Below are 23972 nucleotides of genomic sequence, written 5' to 3'. Positions count from 1 at the left end.
CAAGTCTCAGTCTGCCAACAGCACAGAAACAGTTTTGATCAATTAAAAAAGTATTGGTTAATAAATGAGAGCACATTGGTGTTATATTTAAACTTGCACTTCAAAGAGGCTCAACAACAATTTTTCGTGCTTCATTAATTCTCTTTCACATTTGAGACAGTTGTTCTGCCTTTAATAAATATTTATTGGTGAAATATTTTTTCATCAGTTTTCCCTGACAAGCCTTCAAAAGTCTAAATGCAAAATCTTGGCCTTGTTTTACTCCAATTGCTCAAGCTTAGTGATTCTGTAGCCTTCACACTACAAAGGGGACCTTTGCTTTTCTCATGGGTAGTCCACAGCCCTTGGTAGATTTTTGAGAGCTCTTTTCTAAGGCTGCAAAATGAAGCATATTCTAGAAGGATGAAAGCATGAGACAACTGCTTCCTCCCAAAAAACAGAAGTTTGGAGGTCAAGAAAGGATAAAGGAAGGACAGATGGAGAATGTGAGAGAATAAAATAAAATAAAATCCTGATATAGTATAGAATAGTATTAGCCCAAGTTTGGGGTAAGAATATCAAACATGGATATGTAATACATCTTCCCCAATACCAATATGTATGTCCTCTCTACACACATACACAGGTCTCCCTCTTGCTGCTATTCATTATTCATGTCTCCTCAGGCCTTCATGTCTCTTCAGTAAGACAGCATCAGAATATTAATCACAAACTTGGTGGGATATTGTGGAACGGCCCCAGGCAAGACCGACTCTATCTATGCCTTTCCTGACAGAGTTTTATATTCTTAAATATTTACTGACACTTTGAGGCTTCCCTTTACTGACATTTCCTAATGTCAAACCTGAACCTTACACGCTGCAATTTTCCTCTGATGCAATCAACCGCTGACATGGAGAACCAGCGATTCAGTTTCCTGTTGCATATTTGACAATCACCACTACCCTTCTCAGTCATCTTCTCTCTGGAGAAAAACAAATTCAAAACAATTCTAATTAATCCAATCTTGTGTTCAAAGGCCCATTCACATTTGTGTTGCTTTCCATGGGATGCTCTAATTGCTTCTCCTCCTTCTTGGAGGGAGATGCCCCAAACTGCATGCAACACTACTCCTGCGGCCTTGCCGCTGTGGAGTAGAGAGGAAGGATTGCTTCATGGCTCTTGCAGGCAAAACTTCTTTTTATACAGAAGTTTTAACCACAAGTGATTTTCCACAACATCATCATGCTCTTGGCTCCTAATTCAGCTTGTGAGACACTACTCCCTGATGCTTTTCTGTAAAAGGGTGACTTACCTAGTTACTCCCCACCTTGTGCCTGTTGCACTGTGTGCTACAATTTAACGTGGAACCTTCTACTTTCAAGGAACTTGCATCACCTTTCAAGCCATATTTATTGCAGCTGAACAAATTATGTGGCTTTTTTTTTTCCTATTAAATTTTGTTCTCTTTTTCCTCCAGGCTATCTCTCCAGTTTGTGAAGATCATTTTGAATTATAATCCTGTCCTCCGAAATGTTTGATGCCTCTCCCAGCATGGTATCTGCCAACATTCATTGCAAACAATGATCTCAGGAGACTTTTGAACTCATATGTTGAGTGTTGACTTTTTGCTGAGCCGCATCACTTGTGAGGCAGTATCTGGAAGCCTTACAGTGGATTAAGAGACTCTGAGTACCTTCACAGAGGACAGAATTTATTTACTGCTGCACTTCTAAAGGGATAGTCATCTGGGCTGGCTAGCGCAGTTAATCCAGAGCAGTCCTGCAGGGATTGTATTTCTTGCTGATCATCCATGTGCAAAAAGCAAGTGTCTTGTTTTGCTCCTTGAGCCACCATCTGGGCTCTACATGCTTCTCTAACAGATGTAACTTTCTCTTTGACTCCCTTTTTTTTTAATCCAGGCCTAATGGCATGAGTTGTGTATTAATTCTGAGGATGATGATGATGGTTATTCAAAGACTTTTATGTACATATTGGATGTTCATAGAAATACTTAACAGAAACCTAGTATTTCTATCTAGGGTATGTTTCATATCAGGACAAGTTCTTAGATTCTGAATACTTGATGAATACCCTGTCATCAAGGAGTGGCATCTTTTTCCATGTATATTCTTGGCCTCGACTCACTATAATATGTGGAGGTTTATTTGGGGAGGATCACTTCCCCAATTAATAGAGAGATTATGAAATAAAATGATAAATACAGAGAATATGGAGATAAAGAGAACATTTTCATCTTTCAGGCAGGATTTTACAGCAGAACAAATTAATGTTTCTTTTTCCTTTAATTCCAACTAAATATTCTCCCTTGTTTCAGATCCTCCTTTGGATCCTCCTTTGCTCCATTGACCACAGCAGAGTTGCAACATTTTATACCAGGAGGGCCTGCCTCCATTGTAATTCATCAAATATAATAAAAGCAATAAATTGTTCACAGAAGATGGCAACTGTGCCTAGTATTCTTTCATATAGATTAAGTCATAAAGTATCACATGACTCAGAAATTTAAGTTTCACTTCAGTTCAATTGCAGGCTGTGCAGTAAACCGTTTCATACAAATTCTAGAAGAGATATTTGGATAGGGGATCATCTGGTATATTATTTGATCAATTACTAAAGTTAGAGGACACAGGGAAAATTCAGGATTGCTGAGGCATTTGTGGACAATGCAAAAGACACAGAAATTTGTTGCAAGACAGAAGAAAAGCAAGATATTTCTGCCAATATTCAATAATGGCATTTGTAATGGGAAAACCAGCTGATCTCACATACCCCAAGTTTTCTTACTTCTGCAGTTCTTCATTCACATAAGGAACTCCTGCTTTCCTCTAACAGTGTTTAATGTGACAGAGAAAATAATATGCGTGGTGTATTTGGACGTACATTGATGCTGTGGGTTCATGCACAGTTCTCGTGGCCCATGGCTCAGCCAGGAGGGCAAACAGAGCGCGCAGCAAGAGTCGTTGCCCAAACCCTGCGTGGAGCTGCACTCTACACCGACAGCAGCTGAGTGCAGGAGACTCTGTGCGACCTCTGCCATACAGAGGGGGTTCAGCAGCTTCCGCAGCAGAGGGAATCTGCAAATTTTTAGAAAGAGGAAGACAACCCCAAACATGCTTGGAAGAGATGGAATGGTTAAGAAGTGAAAAATGAGAGGACAGAAGGAAAGAGAGACAGACAGAGGCAGAAAGGAAGGAAGGAAGGAAGGAAGGAAGGAAGGAAGGAAGGAAGGAAGGAAGGAAGGAAGGAAGGAAGGAAGGAAGGAAGGAAGGAAGGAAGGAAGGAAGGAAGGAAGGAAGGAAGGAAGGAAGGAAGGAAGGAAGGAAGAAAGGAAGGAAGGAAGGAAGGAAGGAAGGAAGGAAGGAAGGAAGGAAGGAAGGAAGGAAGGAAGGAAGGAAGGAAGGAAGGAAGGAAGGAAGGAAGGAAGGAAGGAAGGAAGGAAGGAAGGAAGGAAGGAAGGAAGGAAGGAAGGAAGGAAGGAAGGAAGGAAGGAAGGAAGGAAGGAAGGAAGGAAGGAAGGAAGGAAGGAAGGAAGGAAGGAAGGAAGGAAGGAAGGAAGGAAGGAAGGAAGGAAGGAAGGAAGGAAGGAAGGAAGGAAGGAAGGAAGGAAGGAAGGAAGGAAGGAAGGAAGAAAAAGAAGAAAAGAAAAAGAAGAAAAGAAAAAGGAGAAATGGGCCAAGTGGTTTAGCTATTGGCCTTTTCATCACAAGAGTAGCAATAATAAAAAGGACAGAAATTGGCATTGCAAATGATATTACAAACTTATTTACTGAGGGTATAACCATCAACAATGCTAACAAGCTTTACGGAGTGAATTGGGTGCTGAATCACCAGAGACAGTTACAACTCAGTCAACTCCACAACATAGTGGAGAGAAATAATTAGAAAAAAGAGAAAGAATTTCTAGCAATTTTCTTTCAAAATAAGGAGTCTTTCAGAGACACCAGAGTTCAATGACACCCAAGGAAAGGCAAGCGCTTGAGCTAGCACATGGCATTAACTTCAAACAACTATTCTTATAATAAAATATACATATTTCCACTGCTCTCAGGTGGCCAAGACAGTCTATATTTTGGTTCTTCTTTACTCAAAATGTGAACATGAAGATTATTTGACAAAACTATACTTGTAGCCCTATGGAAACAAAACTGTAAGTTCTCTTGGTTAGTAACATTGCTGAATAAACCTGGTTAACTTACTTAAGTAGATGTTAATACTAATGAAAATATAAAGGAAGTACTGATGTACTTAGCAGCATACTCATACCTTACTTGTGCTGTACTTGTGTTGACAGTGATCTGAAAAACAATCATCAAAAAATCATTGATACTCCGAAAAGTTTGGAAAATATTCTCTACATAGAGAGAATATAGAGAATAGAATATAGAGAATATATATATACTCCATATTCTGTCTCTACATATAGATTTTTTCTTTTGTGCAAGCTTGTCTTTCCCTCTTTTTGAACTTTTAGATGTCTGCGAAAGAAAAAAAATCATCTGACACAGCCCAGCCTTTGGGCACTGAATATTCTGTAGAATGTGTGAGTTTGTTGAACTCCAACACACTGTTCCCATGCAAAAGTCTCTTCGACACAAGCAAGAAGAGGGAAGTGAGACTGACACACACACTAAATAACTGGCAGGATGGTGTATAAATAGTTTAACTCAGGTCAGCTTTTACCTTGCCTTGAAGACTTGCTCATGAAAACCAGCGATGGAGTGAATGTCTCTGGAAAGGTCAGGCTACAGCAGCAAGGTGTCAGGGCAGGACTGAACACTGGAATAGTTTTCGGGTTACCCTCTGAGTGTAGTTAACAACTTTTGTTGACTTCTTATGCAGAGCAAGGTCTTTGTTTTTTTTTTTTTTTCAATAAATCACTGCCCCTGCATAACCCTGCAGGGTTCTGATCTGCAGCTCTGATAATCAAGGTAGTTGGTTTTGCTTTTTTTCCCCTCTAACCAACAAAAAAGGAGCTCAGCATTTAAGGAGAGGTAGACACATATGCAAAGAAGTGCTTAGTTATATAGTCCCTTAAATCATAATTTGGAAGAATATTTTGGTTTGTATTCTCAAATCAGCTTTAATGTATCTCTGTTAATTAATCTAGCTAGCACCAGGGTGTTCTCCATGATTACTTCAGGTTTTTTACATGATTAATTACAAAGAAAATTATCCAGGATGCTTTTCTGTAGAGGTGTTGAACCTTTCTCCAACATAAATAAATATTTTAATATGATGATTTGGTTATGTCATGATGATTTGGTTATGTTGAGGCATATCCCCTTGGCAAAGACTGACTGCTGTAGTCTGTGTTTCAGATGGGATCTCTCCCAAAAAGCTGATGAGGGGATAGGATGATAGAATCAAGGAAGAAGGGCATGTGGAGTGAATAGGAATTTCTGGCATGTGAGAAAATGTGGAGGGTCCTTTCCCCAGACTGCACTGAAGAAGTTGTTGTCTTTTAGTCCCTTTTGTATCACAAAGCAAAGGGTGGATATGATCAGTCAGTATAAAAATGCTGAAGGATTTACCTGAAATATTATCTGAGTTTAGATTTAACAGATATAAACGAGCCTAATTTCGAGTGAAGATAACAGTATATTATATATTGGATTTTGTATATTGTAACCAAATGTCAGAAAAAGTGGAAGGACATATGGACATAATGGAGGTTCTAAATTGTTAAGACTTGATCCTTCATATGTATTAGATTCTAGCAACCTTCTTTTAAAGTTAGAAGTTATTCTTATCTGCTACAGCACACTATATCTGTAATGTGACTTCAATTTCCAAATGTTATCATTTGGATATGCTATAGAATTCTAGTTAGAATCAGATTAACAATCACAGTCAAAAACTGGAGATATAAATAAAAGTGAGTGAATCTACTGAGAATGCATGAAAGTCATGTAATTTGAGGAAATCAGAGCAAAAGGGCAGTGGAAACAAATTCTTCCATTCAGAACCTATTCTAATCATGGAGCACTTTAATGTGTGATAATACTATGATGGTTCATGTACCAATCCTGTAATTAAAGTTGAGATGAAGCAGTCATTCATTTTGCTTGCTCCTGAGGAAGATTACAGCATCTTATTTCCCAATTTTCAGCACTTATTTTTTCAATTCTGAATTTAACTTCAAATAAACTCAATCAAAGAATTTTAGCATACATTTTAAGACTTTCTATGGCTTGAAGGACTCTACAAAGGGAATGACACTGTTTTTTGACTCGTATTCGGGTGGAAAAGCTATATTTTTGAAATGCTCTTGCTGAATTATGTCTTAAAGATTATCTGTAAATCTGCTATGTGTGCTGGAAATGAACAGGATGAGGAGCAAAATAGGTGATGGGTGCCAGGAATGGAAAAATATAAGGGATTTGGGCAGACAGTCACCCTGCAAATGGCTGTGCTGATGGAAGACATTACTTTAGTGTTCTTGTGCTGAGATGCTTTTACTAAGAGCTGATGAGTCTTTAATATGAAAGTAAATTAAGAAACACTCAAGGAGCCCGTGAAAGGGAAGTGTGCATCTCCCTCAGCCTCAGTTTGTATCAACAGACATTAGTCACAGAGAAATATCCCACACTTCGGGGGACAGCCACCCTTTCCTCTCCCACGTGTTGGTCCATACCCAGCTGCTCGCTGGCACAACCTGCTGCCTCAATTTGTCATCCCTTGCAAGAGGACTCCTGTATCTGCCTCATCTGGATCAGATAGGTTAGTTTAAACAGCTTAAATATGCTGATCAAACAGACTTTTTCGGAGGCTGGTTAGTAAGGCTTCAGATGAGTATCTCCCCTGCAGGGGTAGTAGTAAACCCTGCCTGGGGAAAATAAAGAAGGGTTTAGGACACATATTTGATAATTCTCCTTTTCTGTGGGCAGTTAGATGTGGCAGATGAGATTTATCCTTGTGTTACTTCAGGGCATATTGTGTTAATACCGAGGAACTGACTCAAAAAGGAAGTCTGGGTTTTGTATTTTGACTAGTACATGCAAAGCCATTTCATAAAGGATTTGTTCATTTCTCATTTGATCAAAATTGCCCCCAGTTCAAATCTTGCTTTAGATCTTAGGACACTCCACTGTATGATTATTATGACTGACAGGAGATACAGCCAAGTCAAGAGCTCGAGTCACATTTAAAAACCCCCAAATATCTGTGACACCAGAAGCAACTCAGTCACAACCCTTCCTTGGCTGGTGAGGCATGAGAACCAAGTGGTGGCAAGGACCTGCTGGAGCAAAAATTCCTGCAGGTTTCCATGTCATATGGCCCCATCACGAAGTCATCAGTTCCCACTCTGGAAGCAGTGGCTACTCCTGTTTAAAAAGAGGCTGATAGCCAGAGGCTCTCTCTTACTTCTAACTCCAGTTAGCTGGAGCCTGAGTCTTCTGATGGTAATGTGCTAGGCCCACATTGGAAAGCGTTAACTTGCTTCGAGGGCCTCTGCAAGGTCAGAGATGCCCGGGTGCTGCACACAGCTCCTGTGTTTCCCAAGTATCTCCCTGGGCATGTGCATCTGATTCATTAGTGAGAATCCAGCGAGGCCACACGACACTTTTGCCAGAGCCTAAGGACATGTCACTGATGGTTGCGACTGACACATCCCCGAGGGGTGATAACAGTCTTGTCCTTGCTGAGTGTTACCGGCCGTCTCTCCAGGCTTATCAATGCTACCTCTCTCATCTGACTTGATACCGTGCCCTTGTCTTCATTGGGCTGACATCTTTTCAACCCACCGCCCTCCCTCTCCTACCCACAGTGTTATCCTCGCAATCTGTCTACATCTTGTCACCCACATTATCTCTCATCACACGCACAAGGCTCTTCTTTTGCCCAAGCGCTGACCCGTTTTACTCACACTGGCTTTTGGCCTTCACAGATAGCAGTGCCAGAAAATGAAACAAGGAGCACTGCTACACCTACCGTAGTTTTTAAGACACCTTTGTGCCTTCTTTGCTCTGTTGGATGCTGCCAAGTGATAAAATGACACTATTCTGAACTGCCTGTGGGCAAAGCTCTCTGTCCAGAAGTACTTCCATGTTGCATACTCCTTGTGTGCATCCAGGGCACAAATATACCAGCAAACAGTCCCCAGGCACCACCCTGCTTCAGCTTGCTGCAAAACACATCATTCTACAGATGAACCTTACCAGTTACGAAGGAAAAGGGGAGATTGATATTGGTAAAGACCCTTTCTTTGTAATTACTTCATGGAGACATCATCTTGCCCGTACCCTTGCTACTATATCACAGACTATCACATTTGAAAAGAAATATGAAAAAAATGAAAAATTGAAATACGGAGCAATTGAAAAAATGTTTTAGATAAACAATCACAGTTTCCAGATTTGTTTAGCAATTTTTTATTACTATATGGAGAAAGGCTGAAAAATTGTTCTTTTCCTTACTTTCTTCCTTTCTTTTTCTTTCTCTTTCTCTCTTTATTCCTTCTTCCTCTTTCTTTTTTATTTTTGCTTCTTTCCCTCTTTCCTTTTCTTCTCTCCCTCCCTCTCTCTCTTTTTCTCTTTCACATCCTACACAGAGCAAGTATTATGAATATTTTACTATAGTAACTATGTGACTTCTCCTGGTGCATTCATGAATTTGGGTCACTGTTCTCTTCACTCAATTACACTATTTGCACACTTTCTGCAATTAATAGCTCTTTTTTTTCAGTGATTTGGATTTCCCCTCCAGGTTCTCAAAGGAGCCTGTTTTTGGCTAGGACATTTCCTTTGGTTGTGAATATCACCAAAAAAGGAATGCAGAGTCACCAACCTTTAGACTAGACAGTGCATAAAAACAAAACAAAACAAAGTAGAACTAAAATCTAAAATTGCAAACTCAGTTTCAGTATGCAAATGTACTTGTATTACAAGGAAGAGAATCTTTCTCAGCACAGATTCTTGAAAAAATGCATAGCTTTTCCTTTTTTACTTAGTCAATATTTAGTGACAATGCAAAATCGACTAAACCATACAATGAAAAAAGCAGCTATTCCAAGTATTGCACTGAAGATAAAATTCATAATTCATGTTAACAGTAATACTACCTAACATTGCTTTGGGAAAAAAAAAAAAGAATATTATTTACCCTGTGAGAAAAGACATGTCAGAACTAAGCTAACCAAGGTAACCACATGCACTGAATAAACAAAACAGACCAAACGTGAACTGGCCTTGGAAATTCCAAACAAGGAAAACATCAAAGTTAAGCTAAGTCTGAAATTAATTAAACTTAAAAGAATAAATTACATTTGTTGACTAATATTATGTTGGATCTCTGTGGATTCCTAAATTCTGAGCAATTCAGCATGCAAAAGAGAAATAAGGAGGAGGGAAGGAGGCAGGTGAATAATAGTGGGAGAGGCAACTATAAGATAATTCAGGATGTGTTCTGCCTAATACTGATGAAGATCTAAAAGAGAGTACTTTACATATGTATGTAAAGTCAAGTGCTGGTGTAATTCAAATGAAACTCCTCCTAGCTCAAATTCTACTTTCAAATCCCTTATGCCCCACTGAAATAAATAAAGCTTGTTTCAAAAAGTGAAGAAAGTTGAAGCAATGGTTCCCTGGTTCTATTAGCAATTTTGGCTGGATTGTGAAATGCAACATTAACAGGCTGACTCCCTTGTTTGCCATTTCTACAGCACCTTATATACATATACATATACATATACATATACATACATATATATATATATATATATATAATGCAGCAATAGCATAAAAGTACCAAATATGGAATTGACGATGAGAATAGAGTAAGATGATTGCCATTTTATGCTTCATGCTTCGTTTTCGTAAGAATATCGTGAATTGACAGCACTGCTTCCTGCTCTTCTGTATTAATATCAAATATTAAAACCAGCAAAGTTACAAAAGAAACCTGTAGCTTTGCTTGCTATTTCCATAAAATCTGTAGAGGCTCAATTCTTCTTGTACCAGGACAGGTATCCCTGGAGGAACGGATCGAACTCATGCACTCCTCTCTATTTCAGAGACTTTGAAAGGATTTGAGAATACCTTGCCACTTGAAGACCTGGGCCAATCATGAACAAAACGTCATGCTATCAGTAAGGAGTAATTATCAGTTCAAAGCTCTCAGAAGTGCACATAGAATTACATTTTGCAAGAGGAGGACTTGGTCCTAGATATTGCTTCCCTGGAAAAGGTAGAGAAGGAAAGAACAGAAACACAAAATGATACAGGCAAGGAACAGAGGGCTGAGGACTGGGCTCTGACTGCTGTCTGGGGCAGGACGAGGGCAGCCTCCTGTCTTGCCTTCACAGTACTGATGCTTCACACAATGAGACTGTTTTCTAATGACAGTAGCTGTACTCAATCCAGCTTCCCAGGGTCCTGGGATAAGCAACTTTTGAAGCAGAACATTGCTATTTTGGCAGTCTGAGGAGTCTGCAGCCTTAGGAAATATTGCTGTTCTCTAAGACAAAAATAAGCCTGACCTTACCACTTAAGCGAATTAGTCACTAGGTGAAGCACGTGGCATATTTCAAACATAAACCCACAGAAACAGGCAATTTGGTCAGTCCTGAAAGCCAAAAAATGCAGAGACTGGTGATTTCACAAGAGCAGCGACTTCCTCAGAAGCTGATCTGTTGCTGGATGTGCTGTGTGGCCAGAGCCACGTCTTGCATTTGGGCATCTGTCCATTCACTTTCCCATTTTGGATCTTATAGGTTTTAGGCAAAACATAGATCACTCAGAACTGAAAAGCAACTAGAAGTCAAGGTGTGCACTCCAGCGTGACCTGTTCAGCTTCCTCTGCAATAAATTGTGTTTTTGTACACTGTCGATGTTGGTGGTACTGGCATGATTTACTCTGCTTAAGGGTTGGCAAAGAGTTCTGTTGTGAGCAGGAAGCTGCAACGTATTAGCAGGTATCTCCTCCCTCCCTTTGCATTTGGTGAGAAAAAAAATGTACAAGTATCCTGTTCCACATCCTCTGCTACATTTTGCAGAGCTGGGCACGTTTTGGAGTGTCTGTCCATGAGATAAGCGTGTAGGTTGAAGGAGGGTCTGAATTTGACAGTATGTGTCCTAGCCCCTGATTGCAGCAAGATGGAAAAATATTTTTGCTGACCAGAATAAAAGTCATTCTTGCACAATAGTTGTTGCTGGGTTCAGTAATAGAGAAAGATAATAAAATTTTGCTAATGGTATTGCACTTCCTACTTGAATATACTTGACTTATCTGCACAGAGACTACTTTTGTTCTTGCTTTTACAGTCCACTTGTTTACACTGTAAAGCCAATTAGAGATAAGAGTGGTCTAAAGGGAGGGCCAGGGTCAAAACGGCCTCTCAGTTCTGAATATTATGTTCTTTTCTCGGTAAAGGTGGCAATGGGCTGGTGCCGATCCTCAGCCAGAGTTTCTAGAAACTCCCAACAGAGAACATTAAAATGTGTCCTTGCTGCCTTGCATAATCACATTCTTACTTTAAACTCTGGAAAAAAAATAGTTAGCTGAGTATGCAGTATATATGTCTGCTTTTATTGAATCTGTACCAGAAATAACATAGCAGGACAGTAAATCAGTTGTGCCACTCAACATGCCAAATCCTATCCCCAAACACTTGAATAGAGTCCATCTTTTGGAAACCTGGTTAGAGAAAACAAGGCTTCTGAAAACAGGACTTCAATAACTAAACAGAGAATGTGGACTGTCTGTTCTAACTCCGCTAATACTTCAGATTTTAAATAGAGATCTGACATCAAAATGCATCCCCACACAGTGATGGTGACTGATTGGTTTATAGCTGGTTTCTCTTCCTGACATCCTTCAAACTGAGTGACTAAAAATATGCCAGTGAGTGTGCATGGGTGCCTTTTAGCAGGAGGGCTTGCAGAATATTTGAACAGATAACCCGGTTTCAAAGCTTGCACCTGCTAGGGTCACAGCCCTGCGGTGCACAGAGACGGGTGGCAGAGACCAGCCTCAAACAGAGACCTTGCAGGCAGCGACGAACCAGTCCAGGGGAACCGCAAGGGTTTATCTTCACCAAAACCGGCCAAACTTCCAAAATCACACTTCCCCTTTCGCATGGTGGTGGATATGTGGCTGTGGGGAGGCTCCATGCTCAGCTAAAGGCAGGGAGCAGGGAGTGGGGCTGGGGTTGGCCGTTCTGCAGGAGACCCCGCTGCCTGGCTCCAGGCGTGACCGTTTTCACCCACCAGTGACTGGAGGTGTGCACCATGTCCCCAGGGGGAGAGAGGACACACAGAGGGGGCCATGGCACCCTGCAACCCAGCTAGCGTAAGGGAGGCAAGGAGGCTACCTGGGTTGCAGTAGCCTGTTGCAGGCATGGCATGCTGGCCGCCTGCACCATGGTGGCCCATAGTGAGATGCAGTGGCCCACCAGAGGCATGGTGGCCTATGGCAAAGTGAGGGGTAGTGTGAAAGCTGCCCATGGTGAGGTGAGGTGAGCCATCACATAGCAGCCATCTGAGGTGCAGTGGCCTCCATGACCTGAGGTGAGGTGAGACAAAGTGTGACAGCCACATGAGGTGTGGTGGCCATACCGAGGCAAGGCAAGGCACAGTATGGCGGTCACCTAAGACGCGTTGACCATAGTAAGGCAAGATGAGACACAGCATGGCAACCACCTGAGGCATGGTGGCCATTGCAAGGTGAGGTAAGGCATGGTATGGTGGCGACCTCATACATTGTGGTCATTGCATGGTGAGGTGAAACACAGGGTGGTGGCACGGTGGCCAGAGCATGAGGAGGTGACGCACAGTGTGGCAACAACGTGAGGGGAGGGAGCCACAGCAAGGTGAGGTGAAGGGCAGCTCAGTGACCACCAGAGGTGCAGTGTCCACGGTGAGACAAAGTGAAGCACAGTGTGGCAGCCCCGAGGGGTGGTGGCCCATGGCAAAGTGAGTTGACGTGTGGTGGCCACCTCAGGGATGGTGGCCACAACAAGGCGAAGCAACGCACGCACCTGCAGCCACATGAAGAGTGGTGGCCCATAGACACGGAGGTGAGGCACAGCCTTGTGAGCACCTGAGGCATGGTAGCCACAGTGACAGGAGGTGAGATGCACGGTAGCAGCCACCTGAGGCATGGTGGCCCTCAGCAAGACAAGGTGAGACACAGCGTGGCAGCCACCTGAGGGGAGGTGGCCACAGGCAAGACAAGGTGAGGTGCAGCTTGGTGACCGCCTGAAGCACAGTGGCCGGAGCACGGTGAAGCGAGGCACAGCGCGACAGTCCCCTGAGGGGAGGTGGCCAGAGCACGGTGGGGCGAGGCACCGCGCGGCAGCCACGGGCGGGGAGGCGGCCCCTGCAAGGCAAGTGATGTGCAGCCTGGCGACCACCTGAGGCGCGGGGGCCGCCAGGGGTGCCCAGCAGGGCGCGGGGGCGGCGCGTCCCCCCGGCCCCGCGCTGCCGCCGCCACCTCCCCGCGGCCGGGGCCGGGGCCGGGGCCGGGGCCGTGGCGGGGGGCGCGGCGGCGGCGGCGCCCAGCGCGGCGCTCCGGCTCGGGCAGCCCCTCCGCATCCCTCCCCTCCCTCTCCTCCCTTCCCCGCCCCGAAAGAGGAACTCCCCGCGCGCGCACACGCGCCGGCCGCGGCGGAGGAAGCGGCGGCGGCGGCGGCAGCCGGCGGCCCCGGGGCGCAGCATGGCGCAGCGGCGCCCGCCGCCCGCCGCCACCTGAGCTCCGCGCTGCCGCGGCGCCGAGCGCAGCCCGCGCCCATGGCGCCGCCGCGCTGGGCGCTGCTGCTGGCGCTGCTGCTGGCGGGCGCCGGCGCGGGCGGCCCGCAGCGCTTCGAGGTGCCGGGGGCCGCCATCGACAACATCGAGGTGAGCGGCGGCGCCGTGCTCGTGGCGAGCGGCCGCAGCGTGTACGAGGTGCGGCCCTCGCTGCGCGCTCCGCGGCTCGTGGTGTCCGTGGCGGGCGGCTCCGCGGGGCCGTCCGCGGTGCGCAACAAGCTGCTGCTGCCCTACGAGGAGGCGGCGGGCGGCAGGGTCCTGCTGGCCGGCTGGACGCTCTTGGGCGGCATGTGCCAGGTGCTGCAGGGGCCCGGCTACCAGCACCGCCTCAACCACAGCGAGGTGGTGAGCTGCCTGCCCGGCGGCTCCACGGCCGGCGTGGTCTTCAAGCTGGCCGGCGCCTGGTACCTGGCCGTGGCAGCCACCTACTCGGTGCGCGGCCAGCATCTGGGCTGCGAGCCGTCCGAGTCGGACGCCGACACTGCCATCACGGTGCGCCGCGTGGACAAGCTGACGTCCGACGAGGAGCTGGCCATCGTCAAGTACAAAGAGCACCCGCTGCACTTCGTGGACGCACTGCGTTGGCAGAGCCGCCTCTTCTTCCCCTACTACCGGCTCAAGGGCGAGGGCAGCGAGGGCGGCGAGGATGGAGAGGTGCCGAGCATGGCCGTGCTGGACCAGCTGCGGCCCTCGGAAAGCACCTTCACTTTGAAAGGCCATGTGTACCTGGACTGCGGCTGCAGGAGCCTCATCCTCTCCTCCAGCCTCGTCCGCCTGGGAGCCACGGGCTGGTGGGTGGGTGTTTTCCGCCACAGCCGGAGCGCCAGGGCCTGGAACAGCACCGCCGTCTGCATCTTCGGGATGGAGGAGATGAGCGAGGAAGCCTGTGTGTCCACGCACTTTCGCGCGGACAGCAACGCTTATGTAAGTCATGGCGCTGCTTTTGTTACCCCTTCAAGTCCCTGTTGTCGCAGTTGTTGTTACTGAATGTTGTTCTGGGTGTCCCGGGCAGATGGACCTGGAGTCTCGTGAAGTTCAGAGGAACTTCGGAGCTGGGACAGGTCCATGCATCAGTCCTGGCTCCGACAGTCCTAGAGGTTTCTCCTGTGCTTTGTGCTGCAAAATTGTGGCTAGCAGCGGGGCCCCGCGGCCTGCGTGGTGGGTAGTGCCCATCCTGGGCCCACTTTGGGAAAGGCAGGGCACAGCAGAGGGAGCCCCGGAGGGCATCCTGGCCCAGCTGTGAGTCTAGGATGCACCCTTCGCTGCCAAGGATTAGTCAGACTTCACTCTGTTTTCTACAGAGCCTGGGGAAAACATTTCCTACCTTGTTCTGTGCGTTCACATCTCATGTCACTGCAGCTACATCAGCCCATGCAAGTGACTCCTGTGCACTGGGCTGTGTGCACTGCCATGCCCATTGCTCTCTAATTATGATTGCTTGTGTGGTAGTGGGTGTTTTCCAGTCCTTCTAGGATTGTCCCTGCTTAAAAGGGCTCACAAAACCCACCCAAACCTGTAGACACAGCAGACAGCCACAGTGCCCTTGCTTTTGCGGTGGTTACATTTTTGCAGCAGCGGTCTCCTGTGGAGATCCCCTGGTCACCTACTTCTGCAGCGCTGCCTCTTGAGCTCTGTTGTGCTTTCAGAGTCGCTTCCCAGGGCAGGCACGGTGGGCAAGGCTGCCACGTTTGCTATGGCTTTAGCAACTAGGAAAGAAATCAGTTGAAAATATAATTCAAGGCAAGCAGCAGCTTTTGCAAGGCCTTTCCATGCTTTTGAACGTCACACCCCTCAAAAGTCTTTTCAGTTCTGTAGCAAAGGGGACAATGCAGAAATGCTATAGTTCCCAGGGAGGACTATAGAGGATAAAGCCTTCCTAAAGAAAGCCCTGACCTTTTGCAGCTCCCCCACCATCCATGGGCTCTGCAGCTTAACCCCTCAATCCTTCATCTGTTGTGGCAGGAATTTGTTGTAAACTCCTCGAAAGAAGCCTAGGAGATTTACTGTCACTCCTTGACTTCCACGATCCAGCCCATAGTGGAGCACAGTGCTTGATATTCTTCCAAACAAAAGCTACCAGAGGGCATGTATGATTCCAGCTGCTCATTTCCCTACTGAATTGCAGAACCATTGCTGGTGTTAAAGGATCGTAATAAGACCCCGTACGCGGGTGGAACAACTGTGCCGGAGTAAATACCAAAACGCTTGTTCATTTCAACAGAACCCAAACCAATCCTTAGATTTTCAATGCCAGTTTACAGCTTACTGCGTGATTTCTATGTTGTCACATGGCAAACTTACTGAATGAAGTCCAACTCTCGTCTCATCCCAAAAGACACATTTGCTATTTCAAATTTTGAACCTGTATTCTTTGTTTTTAATTACTCATGGGGTTTCTTTCCTGGAAAACAAAGGTGCTTTCTGAGCCTGCAAAAGCAAAACCAGAAACATCTCTGTGCAACAGATCTCTGTATGTTATGTAACGTAATGTAATAAATACATTTCAAAGTCTGAAGTTAGAAAATCCAGTTAAGTCTTTTGGATTTTATAGGGTATAGTAATGGCAGATGCTTCGGTCTCATCTGTATTCTTCTGAATCCCCTGCCTCCTTTGCACTCAGGTGTCTGAATACAGGAAGCCAACTTTCCTCTTGTTTTTAAGGCTAGGTCTGATTTAGCTCTAACTCGTGTTACCCCAAAGTTACTTTCATGTCCCAAAAGGCTTGAGCCTTCTTGAAATGTAGGCTGTATTTGGCCATAAGACTGAAGAGCTCCAATATTAAAGATGTTTAAAACGACTGCCTCATATTATGTCCTTAACTATGAGGATGTAGCTAATTATGATATCTGGCACAGTGATAAATACAGCTTACTACTGATGATAAAATAGCATTTAGTATTTTTTCAGATGGCAAACATCAGAGAGTTGAGCAGTAATATGACCTGTAGCATTACATAACTAATGTTGCTCCCTTCTTAAGCTAATTTTATATGCTTATAGTACATAAACACAGAAACAAATGCAAGTTTGTCAGCTTTAATTTGGCTTTTTTTTTAGTACAGAAGGTTAGACTAGGCTAACGCAGAATAAATTTAGAGATGCCATGCCCATATGCTGCTGTTTCTGAGTTGATTTAATGCATATCCTTTTACTGTCTCGCACCAAATCCCTGCAAAAGTTGAGCATGTCCTTTGACTTAAATGTCCTGGGTTCAGCACTAGGGAGAAAATAGCATGCTGGTCAGTGTGGAGCAAGTGAGAAAGGTGTGTATAAAAACCTAAGAGCAGCTCTGGGCAGAAAGGAGTGCCACGAGGCCACCGATCAACAACAGCAGATGGAGAAGATGCGTCAACATGCAGCAAGCACAGGGCTTCGGTGTGCTTAGCAGCCCCGTCCAGGTGTGAGTGCCTTGTGCCTGGAGTTCGTGCTTGGGCCCGGGGTTCTGGCTGTGTCGAGCACAACCCTGGTCTTTGTCCTGAAGATGCCCTGTGTTGGGGGGTGCTGTGGGTCTTGGTCTTCTTTGCCTGATGCACTTGAATCCCAGAGCTCAGGCATGATGTGGTCTCGCGTGTGTACATGGATACATCCTGTCAGTTTGTGCAGGGGCTGAAAATACAGTTCTCTTCCACCGGAGGAGCGCAGTTTATAGCAAGATGGTATGTTAGGGATTAGTGCTACTTTGGTCTTTCTTTGGATTTTGCCATCCTTCGGCCTTTCTGTCAATATTCTCATTATCTTTAGGCAAGACACCTTGTCCCTTGCCTGCGCATGTGCTGGCATTGCCTCGCTGCGAGGGATGCTCGCCCAGAGTTGTTTGTGCTGCCCAGTTCCCTGATATGCTACTGCTGTGGGTGTTACCCTAAGCGCAGGCCAGTACTGAACTTTCTGGCCCTAACCCAGCAAGGCACAAAAGTGCATCTTTAACGTCAGGTGTATAAGAAGCTCCATCACCTTTCAAGGGAACTGCCCATGCAGCTAGGGCTAAGTATGAGCTTGAGTACTTCCTCGATTAGGAGTAGAGCCAATCTGCTTAGCATCCTTTGGGGAACTCATTTTAGGTGCATGGTCTCCCCGGTGTTGCACTGTTGCTTATCTAAAATTTGACATTTGCATTAGGTTTGAGATCTTTGTTTACCAACTTTTTCAAAAAGTATGTGACTGCCTCAAACTGTATGGAATTGCTCCTTATGAGGACTTCTTTTCATGCAGTAGTGTGCACAAAGCGTTTTGCCCAAGTTGTCTGTGTTTATTTTCAATGCATATATTACTGGATTTCCAAAGAAATGATCCATAATTAGCAAGAGGCAAAAAAGTCGCAAGCAAAACTCTGTGAACACTTTATATTTTGTTCTACTTGTTTTTTTCTCTGCTCCACACTTAATTTTGTGTATACACACAGTGTTGAGGTGTATATATTAAAAGCCTTGCTACATCAGCATATCTTCACAGTTTCCATAGCTGTTAAGTGTGATTTTTCCAAATCTCATCCTCAGTTTCTTTTCAGAAACATGATTGAGCAATAGCGAATGTTTTTGACGGATTGCAGTGATGAAATGGAAACTGTGTAGCTAAAACATATGAGGAATATTGGAATTTGCCACAAGCTTATTGCAGTACCCAGTGAAGTTATAGCAAGCCTTTCCTTCCAGTGCTCTGAGAATGAAGGGAAGCTCTAGGAATCTCAGCTATATCCCAGTGATAAGGATCTTACAGGCCAGCGATAAGCCGGATGAGTTGGAAGAGTGCTAAAATTAGAGCACAACAACAGGATAGAGTTGTAGGACCTAACCACAGTGACGAATCTGGAAGTTAGGTCCATAGTTGGAGAAGATGAAATGGGAAGAAAATGACTCTACAATTTTACAGGAAGAAAAAAAGATATATTAAAAAAAAGGCTTGTAGCTGAAAGACAGAGGGAAGTTGTTGCATTTTATATTAAGATGTTTATTTTATGATGTGCTGAAGGCTAAGTGGCTGGCTGGCTACCAAATGATAAGATATCTTGGTTGCATTTCCATCTGCTGTTTAATGCAAGTAAAAATATACAACAGCCTGCTCTTTGAATTTTTGCCTTTTTTCATTGAGAAATGAATATGTGAGTTGGTATATGCCCCTTAATTTATAAAGCATAACATGAAATCTTGGAACAAATCTTAGGTTTCCCTTCTCTGCAGAAATTGGGTGTTAAGTCAACAGAGCTACATCACTTTAATCATGGCCAAATTTGCGAGAATGACATCTGAATTTTTGTGGTAACTCATTTCAAAGTGAGTCAAGATCTTTTATTTAAGTAAAGATTTACTAAATATCATTTGACATCAGGATTGGACATGTAATTAATTTTCAAGTAGTAAAGTCATCTCCTGTGTATTACCAGAGTGCTCCTATTTCATTTGCTGTTTGACAGCTGTGCAGATTTCTAGAGTTAATATTGTTGTATTGCTGAGTGAATTTTTCTATCCGGCTACAATGAATTCTCAGTTTGTCTCTATTTGGTACAGGCAGCAAGCCACAGGAGTCTCATAAGCTCCCAAATCATCAGTTGCTTTTAGTCATCTGGTTTTACCAGGTGTTTTTAACAAAAACTTTTGAGAGCCTTAGAGAACTCTTGAACAGAGGATTCATTTGCTTGTGATCATGAGGCTGGAAGGAACCTCAGGAAGTTACTAGTCCAAACTCAAAGGAGGATCATTTGCGGGGCCAGATTGGGTGGCTCAGGGCTTAGTCTGATTGAGTCTTGAAACCTTCAAGGATGGGGACTGCCCAACCTCTCTAGGCTCCCACTTTGCTCCTTAGCTGTCCTTATAGTGGGTTTATTTATTTAAATCTCCTGCCCCCGAGCAGCTGGAGTCTTCCAGGTCTCAGCGTGTGGCAGTTATCTCTAGTCATCTTACTTGCAGCTCAGCAAAGAGACTGCTTCTTTACTCTCTCCAAAGATCTCTCTTCTCCAGGCTGAACCTGGTCCCTCCGCCTCTGTCATCTCTCACTCGATGCCACAGCCCTCCGAGCCGCTCAACTCGCTCCCATTTATCAACCTATGTGCTGGCCGCAGACCTGGACACAGTACTCAGATACAATCTAATATGTGACGAGTAAAGGAGATAAAAATCACTTTCCTCCATCTACTGGCTGTGCTGCTGTTGATACAGCCCAGATGGTGTTAACTCACTGCTGCCTGAGCACACTGCTTAGCCTGCTGCCCTCCAGTACCTCGAGTGCTTTCCTGCAGTTGCTCTCAGGCAGGGCGTTAGTTCATCCTGGGTGCAGGACCTAGCGTTTGGCCTTGTACATTTTCTTGAGGCTCCTGTCAACTGATTCCATCAGTCTATCTAGGTACCTCTGAATGGCGACTCTGCAAGAGTACCTGCTTATCTACTCATTTTGGTGCCATCCACAAGCTTGATTAGGATGCTTTCAGTGTCTTCCTCCAGGTTATTGATAAAGATGTTGAACAGAATCTGGTCCCAAAGGAACTCCAACAGTAACTACTTTCTAGGTGGAACAATAACCAGTACCCTTTAAGCTTGATGATCCATCCATTTTTTTCGTCCATCTAGTAGTGTTCCCACATAGATTATAGCATCCCAACTTGGATACAAGGATGCTGCAGGAAACAGTGTTAAGAGTCCTGCTAAAGTCAAATGACATCTACTGGTCTTGCTTTGTCCACAAATTGAGTGATTTCATTATGGAAGTTTGATCAGGCATGGTTTATCCCTGGGCAATCCATGCTGCCATTACCCAGTCATGTTCTTCTCCTTCATGTACCCAGAAGTGACATCGCAGAGGATTTGCTTTATGATTTCCCGAAGGAATAAGTGAGGCCGACCAACCTGTGGTTCCTCAATTTATCCTTCTTGAAGAAGTGTGAAATATTTGCCTTCAGTTATTGTAGACTTTACCTTTGGCCTTGAGGTGATGTCAGACAGTTCAGCATCTTGGCATGGATCCCACTTGGTCCCCAGGACTTATATAGGGTGAGATTTCTAAAGAGATTGGTAGTTTCTCTCTCCCTTGAGCTCTGTGGGCACTAAGGTCTGCTGGTGAAGAGCAAGCCTCATCAGCATCCACAGTCACTAACTCGCCAGCCCCATTAGCAACAGGCCTGTGTTTTCCTTCCTTATTCTTTTATTATTCATATGGTGGTAAGAGCTCTTCTTGAAGCCCATGACGTCCTCTGCCGACTTCAAGTAGCAAATCCAGAAGAGTATTACCTTCACTGACCTGGCTGGCATCTGTATTAAGAAGTCTGTGTTGCTTGCTTCCCATGTGTTATGCTTCCAGCATGCATTAGGGGCGCTAAAGTCTCCCGTAAGAGCCAGAGCTTATGAGCTGGAGACCTCCTCGAGCTGCTTGAAGACTTGGTACACTTCCTCACCTTGTCTGGGTGGTGTATAGCCAAGTGCCACCACAATGTGCTCCGTGGTCTCCTGTCTCTCCTGTTTCACCCCGCCTGCCATCCAGCCGTGGAAGAGCTGCATACAGTTGAGCTGAGCTGCTCCTTCACAACCTCCCCACCCTTTTGTTCCTGGCTTTTCTTTCCAGTCATCACCACACTCAGGTGGCTGAGCAGTCCCACCACATCTCGGTTATTCCTGGGTAGTCACAGTTCTGCATCCACACATGCAGAGCTCCAGCTCCTGCTTGCTTCCAGGCCAGTGTGCGCAGGCACTCCAAGTGAGACCCCCTTTGCCCTGTGTCATCCTTCCTGAGGGCGCTCTCACCTTCATCACGGCACCCTGTTACCTTGCCACCCTGACTTCCCTTTCCTCACTCAGCCGCAAGCTGTTGTCACCTTCCTCTGAAATACTTAGTTTGAAGCCTTCCTTTTGAGGTCAACAAGCCTATAGACAAAGATACTCTTACCCTACTTTGCCCAAGAGATCCCATCTCTCACTAATACTCCTCATTCCTCAAAAAGAACCCCGTAGGATTAATAAAACCTGGGCTCCCATGTCTTGTGTTTTATCCCATAGCTCTGTAGTCATTCTTGATTCACTGTAGGTCTCCCTTGCCAATGTTTTTGGTGTTCATGAGGATGACCTTGAGGGGTAGGAGTCCAAGGTAAGGAAAAGCACCACCAGTTTCTCTGTGATGTACTGGGTCTGGGTGCCTAACAAGCAAAAAAAAAAAAAGAAAAACCCCAAAAATCCCTCTCTTGAAAGCACAAATGTTTGGCAGCTGTGTGCCTTCATCCCACGCAGAAGGGAAGGGAATCTCCAACCGCAGTCACCCATCACTTCCCCTTGTTCTCTGCTGTTGCTCGGTTCATGCCCAGCTGGCTTTGAAGCCTCCCTTCACTGAGTTCGTTATCCTCCTGTGGTTAGTGGGCCTGTTCCGATCCTGTAAGTTCTATCTGAGGGCAGAGAGGGGAGCGTTTCTCCTGCCTCCTGAAGTGACAAGCTCCAAGCCTCCCCCATCTCAGGTCTCCATTGGTCTCCATTCACTTATTAAAGTGTAGCCTCTAGCTGTGCCTCCTTCCTTGAGCTCTGAGGCTCTGATCTTGCTTCTGCAAGGTCTCTGGGCAGACCCTCTGGTTTCTTGTTCTGCTTCCCCAACACTCTTTTTCTTCCTTATGGTTTCTCCTCCTTATACTTCTGTGCAATGCATCAAAAAAAAATCCTCATGGAAATCAAATCTTGGAATAGTTCTTCTCCTTATTCCTTAGTTCTAAGAAAGGCTTGTTGCATGCACCAGTGTTAACATTTGATATAGTCAAAAGTGGGGCACGAGGCTGAAGAATCATGAAGTTAAAAGGAAGAACGAGGCTGCAGAAGGTTTTTGCCTTTGGGAAGGGCATTTATGTCTTTCCATAAGCTCAAGTGTTGACTAATGCTACGCAATATGCACAAATTTTGTGTCCCTATGGACTAGTTGCATCCGTACATTCACTGTAAGGCTCAAATCCTGAATTTTTACTTCTTGGCCAGGCTGCAATATGTTGAGTGCTGCATGAGCAAGAAAACGCTGCCCTTTGCTCTGAGGCAATGCAATATAAAGGAATCAAGAGGAAATCAAGACATAAAATAGTAGTGAGAATATAGTTGCTGGAGCTGGAATCATGCAGGGATAAATCTGAAAATGAGATACAAAATATAAAATATGAACAAATACTTTTCAAGTCAATAATCCCCAAACAGCATAGAGAGCTGATCCTGAAAGTAAAATATAAGTTAATTTAGGAGACCTCTAGGCTTACCTGTGAAAGCGAAGATGTTTTGGGACCTCAGAATAAAACCGAAGGGTGGAAATGAAGAGCTAGGAAAAAAATAAACGACAGCCTTCTAGAATGATGTAGCCTTTTCTTGTGCATTTCGTGTTTTCTTATGAGCCCAGAAGTGTTACAGGATAGATGATCATGGAGATGAATAACTCTTGAGGTAGAAAGGAAGTTTAGACGGTAAATGCATTTTAGGCCTTATTTAGCTGTGAAAGAAGAGCTCAAAAAGAGCCTACAGTGCTGTAACCCTGTTAGTCACAGAGGAAGAAGTAAAAGGGCTTGTTAAAAAAATAAATGCGCTCGGGGAAGAGGATGACAGAAGGGTGAAAGCAGCAGCTGCACCCTGGAGGGAACGGGCCAACTGGAGAAATAGGTTGCAGAAGAGAGGAGGCAGTTTTTGCTGTGACTGCCCGCTGCCTAAATCCCCTCTCTCGTTATCTTTATTAGCTCAATGTCACGATGACCCTCCCTCCAGCGAGCGGAGTGAGGGGAGGAGGCTTCCAGACCTGTCAGTATTGCTTCTGCCGTCAGATGACGGCGACGCTCTGATACGACACAAGCTATTTTACTAGGATGTGGGTCAAAATAAAAGCTGGCAGCAGAGCTTCCCAGATCCTGGGTGGTTATTCCCCCTCTTCGGAGGTCCTGCTGTGCTGAGTCCAAAAGGAACCTGGGCTGGTTCCTCTTCCTTTCAGAGCTGTACAGCACACCAAGGAAAAAGTCCTGCTCCTCATGGAAATCAAAGCAAGGTCCTGCTCCTCATGGAAATCAAAGCAAAGTCCTGCTCCTCATGGAAATCAAAGCTTGGGAGGGTTTATCTCCTCATTCCCCAGTGAGAATGAGGGCTCGTTGCATCCACTGCTTGTTACCCTCTGATCTGGTAGAAGAGTGAGGACTGTTAATTATTTTTCTGCTTTTGAATTCTTGCAGTCAGTTTTTTATATGTATTTATATCTAAAACAGACTCCCATGATACTGAAGTCTCACGCCTAAGTTGATTTTCT

The 23972-nt window shown here is 45.0% G+C and overlaps 2 protein-coding genes across 2 annotated transcripts in view; both read left to right on the top strand.

Annotated features, from left to right (window-relative positions):
- CRADD (CARD and death domain containing adaptor protein) overlaps window positions 1-23972 on the top strand; it is a 340232-nt gene that overhangs the window by 149470 nt on the left and 166790 nt on the right. The gene's annotated exons all lie outside the window — the stretch shown is intronic.
- PLXNC1 (plexin C1) overlaps window positions 13731-23972 on the top strand; it is a 63635-nt gene continuing 53393 nt past the window's right edge. The window contains exon 1 of the mRNA XM_010213931.2: window positions 13731-14672. Coding sequence (XP_010212233.2) covers window positions 13731-14672 — 942 coding nt within the window. The remainder of the gene's footprint in view (window positions 14673-23972) is intronic.

This window comes from Tinamus guttatus, unplaced genomic scaffold (assembly GCF_059628265.1).
Source record: "Tinamus guttatus ecotype Peru unplaced genomic scaffold, ASM5962826v1 Tinamus_guttatus_pri_ptg000472l, whole genome shotgun sequence".
NCBI classification, from domain to species: domain Eukaryota; kingdom Metazoa; phylum Chordata; class Aves; order Tinamiformes; family Tinamidae; genus Tinamus; species Tinamus guttatus.
This window is presented reverse-complemented; position numbering and strand designations above follow the sequence as displayed.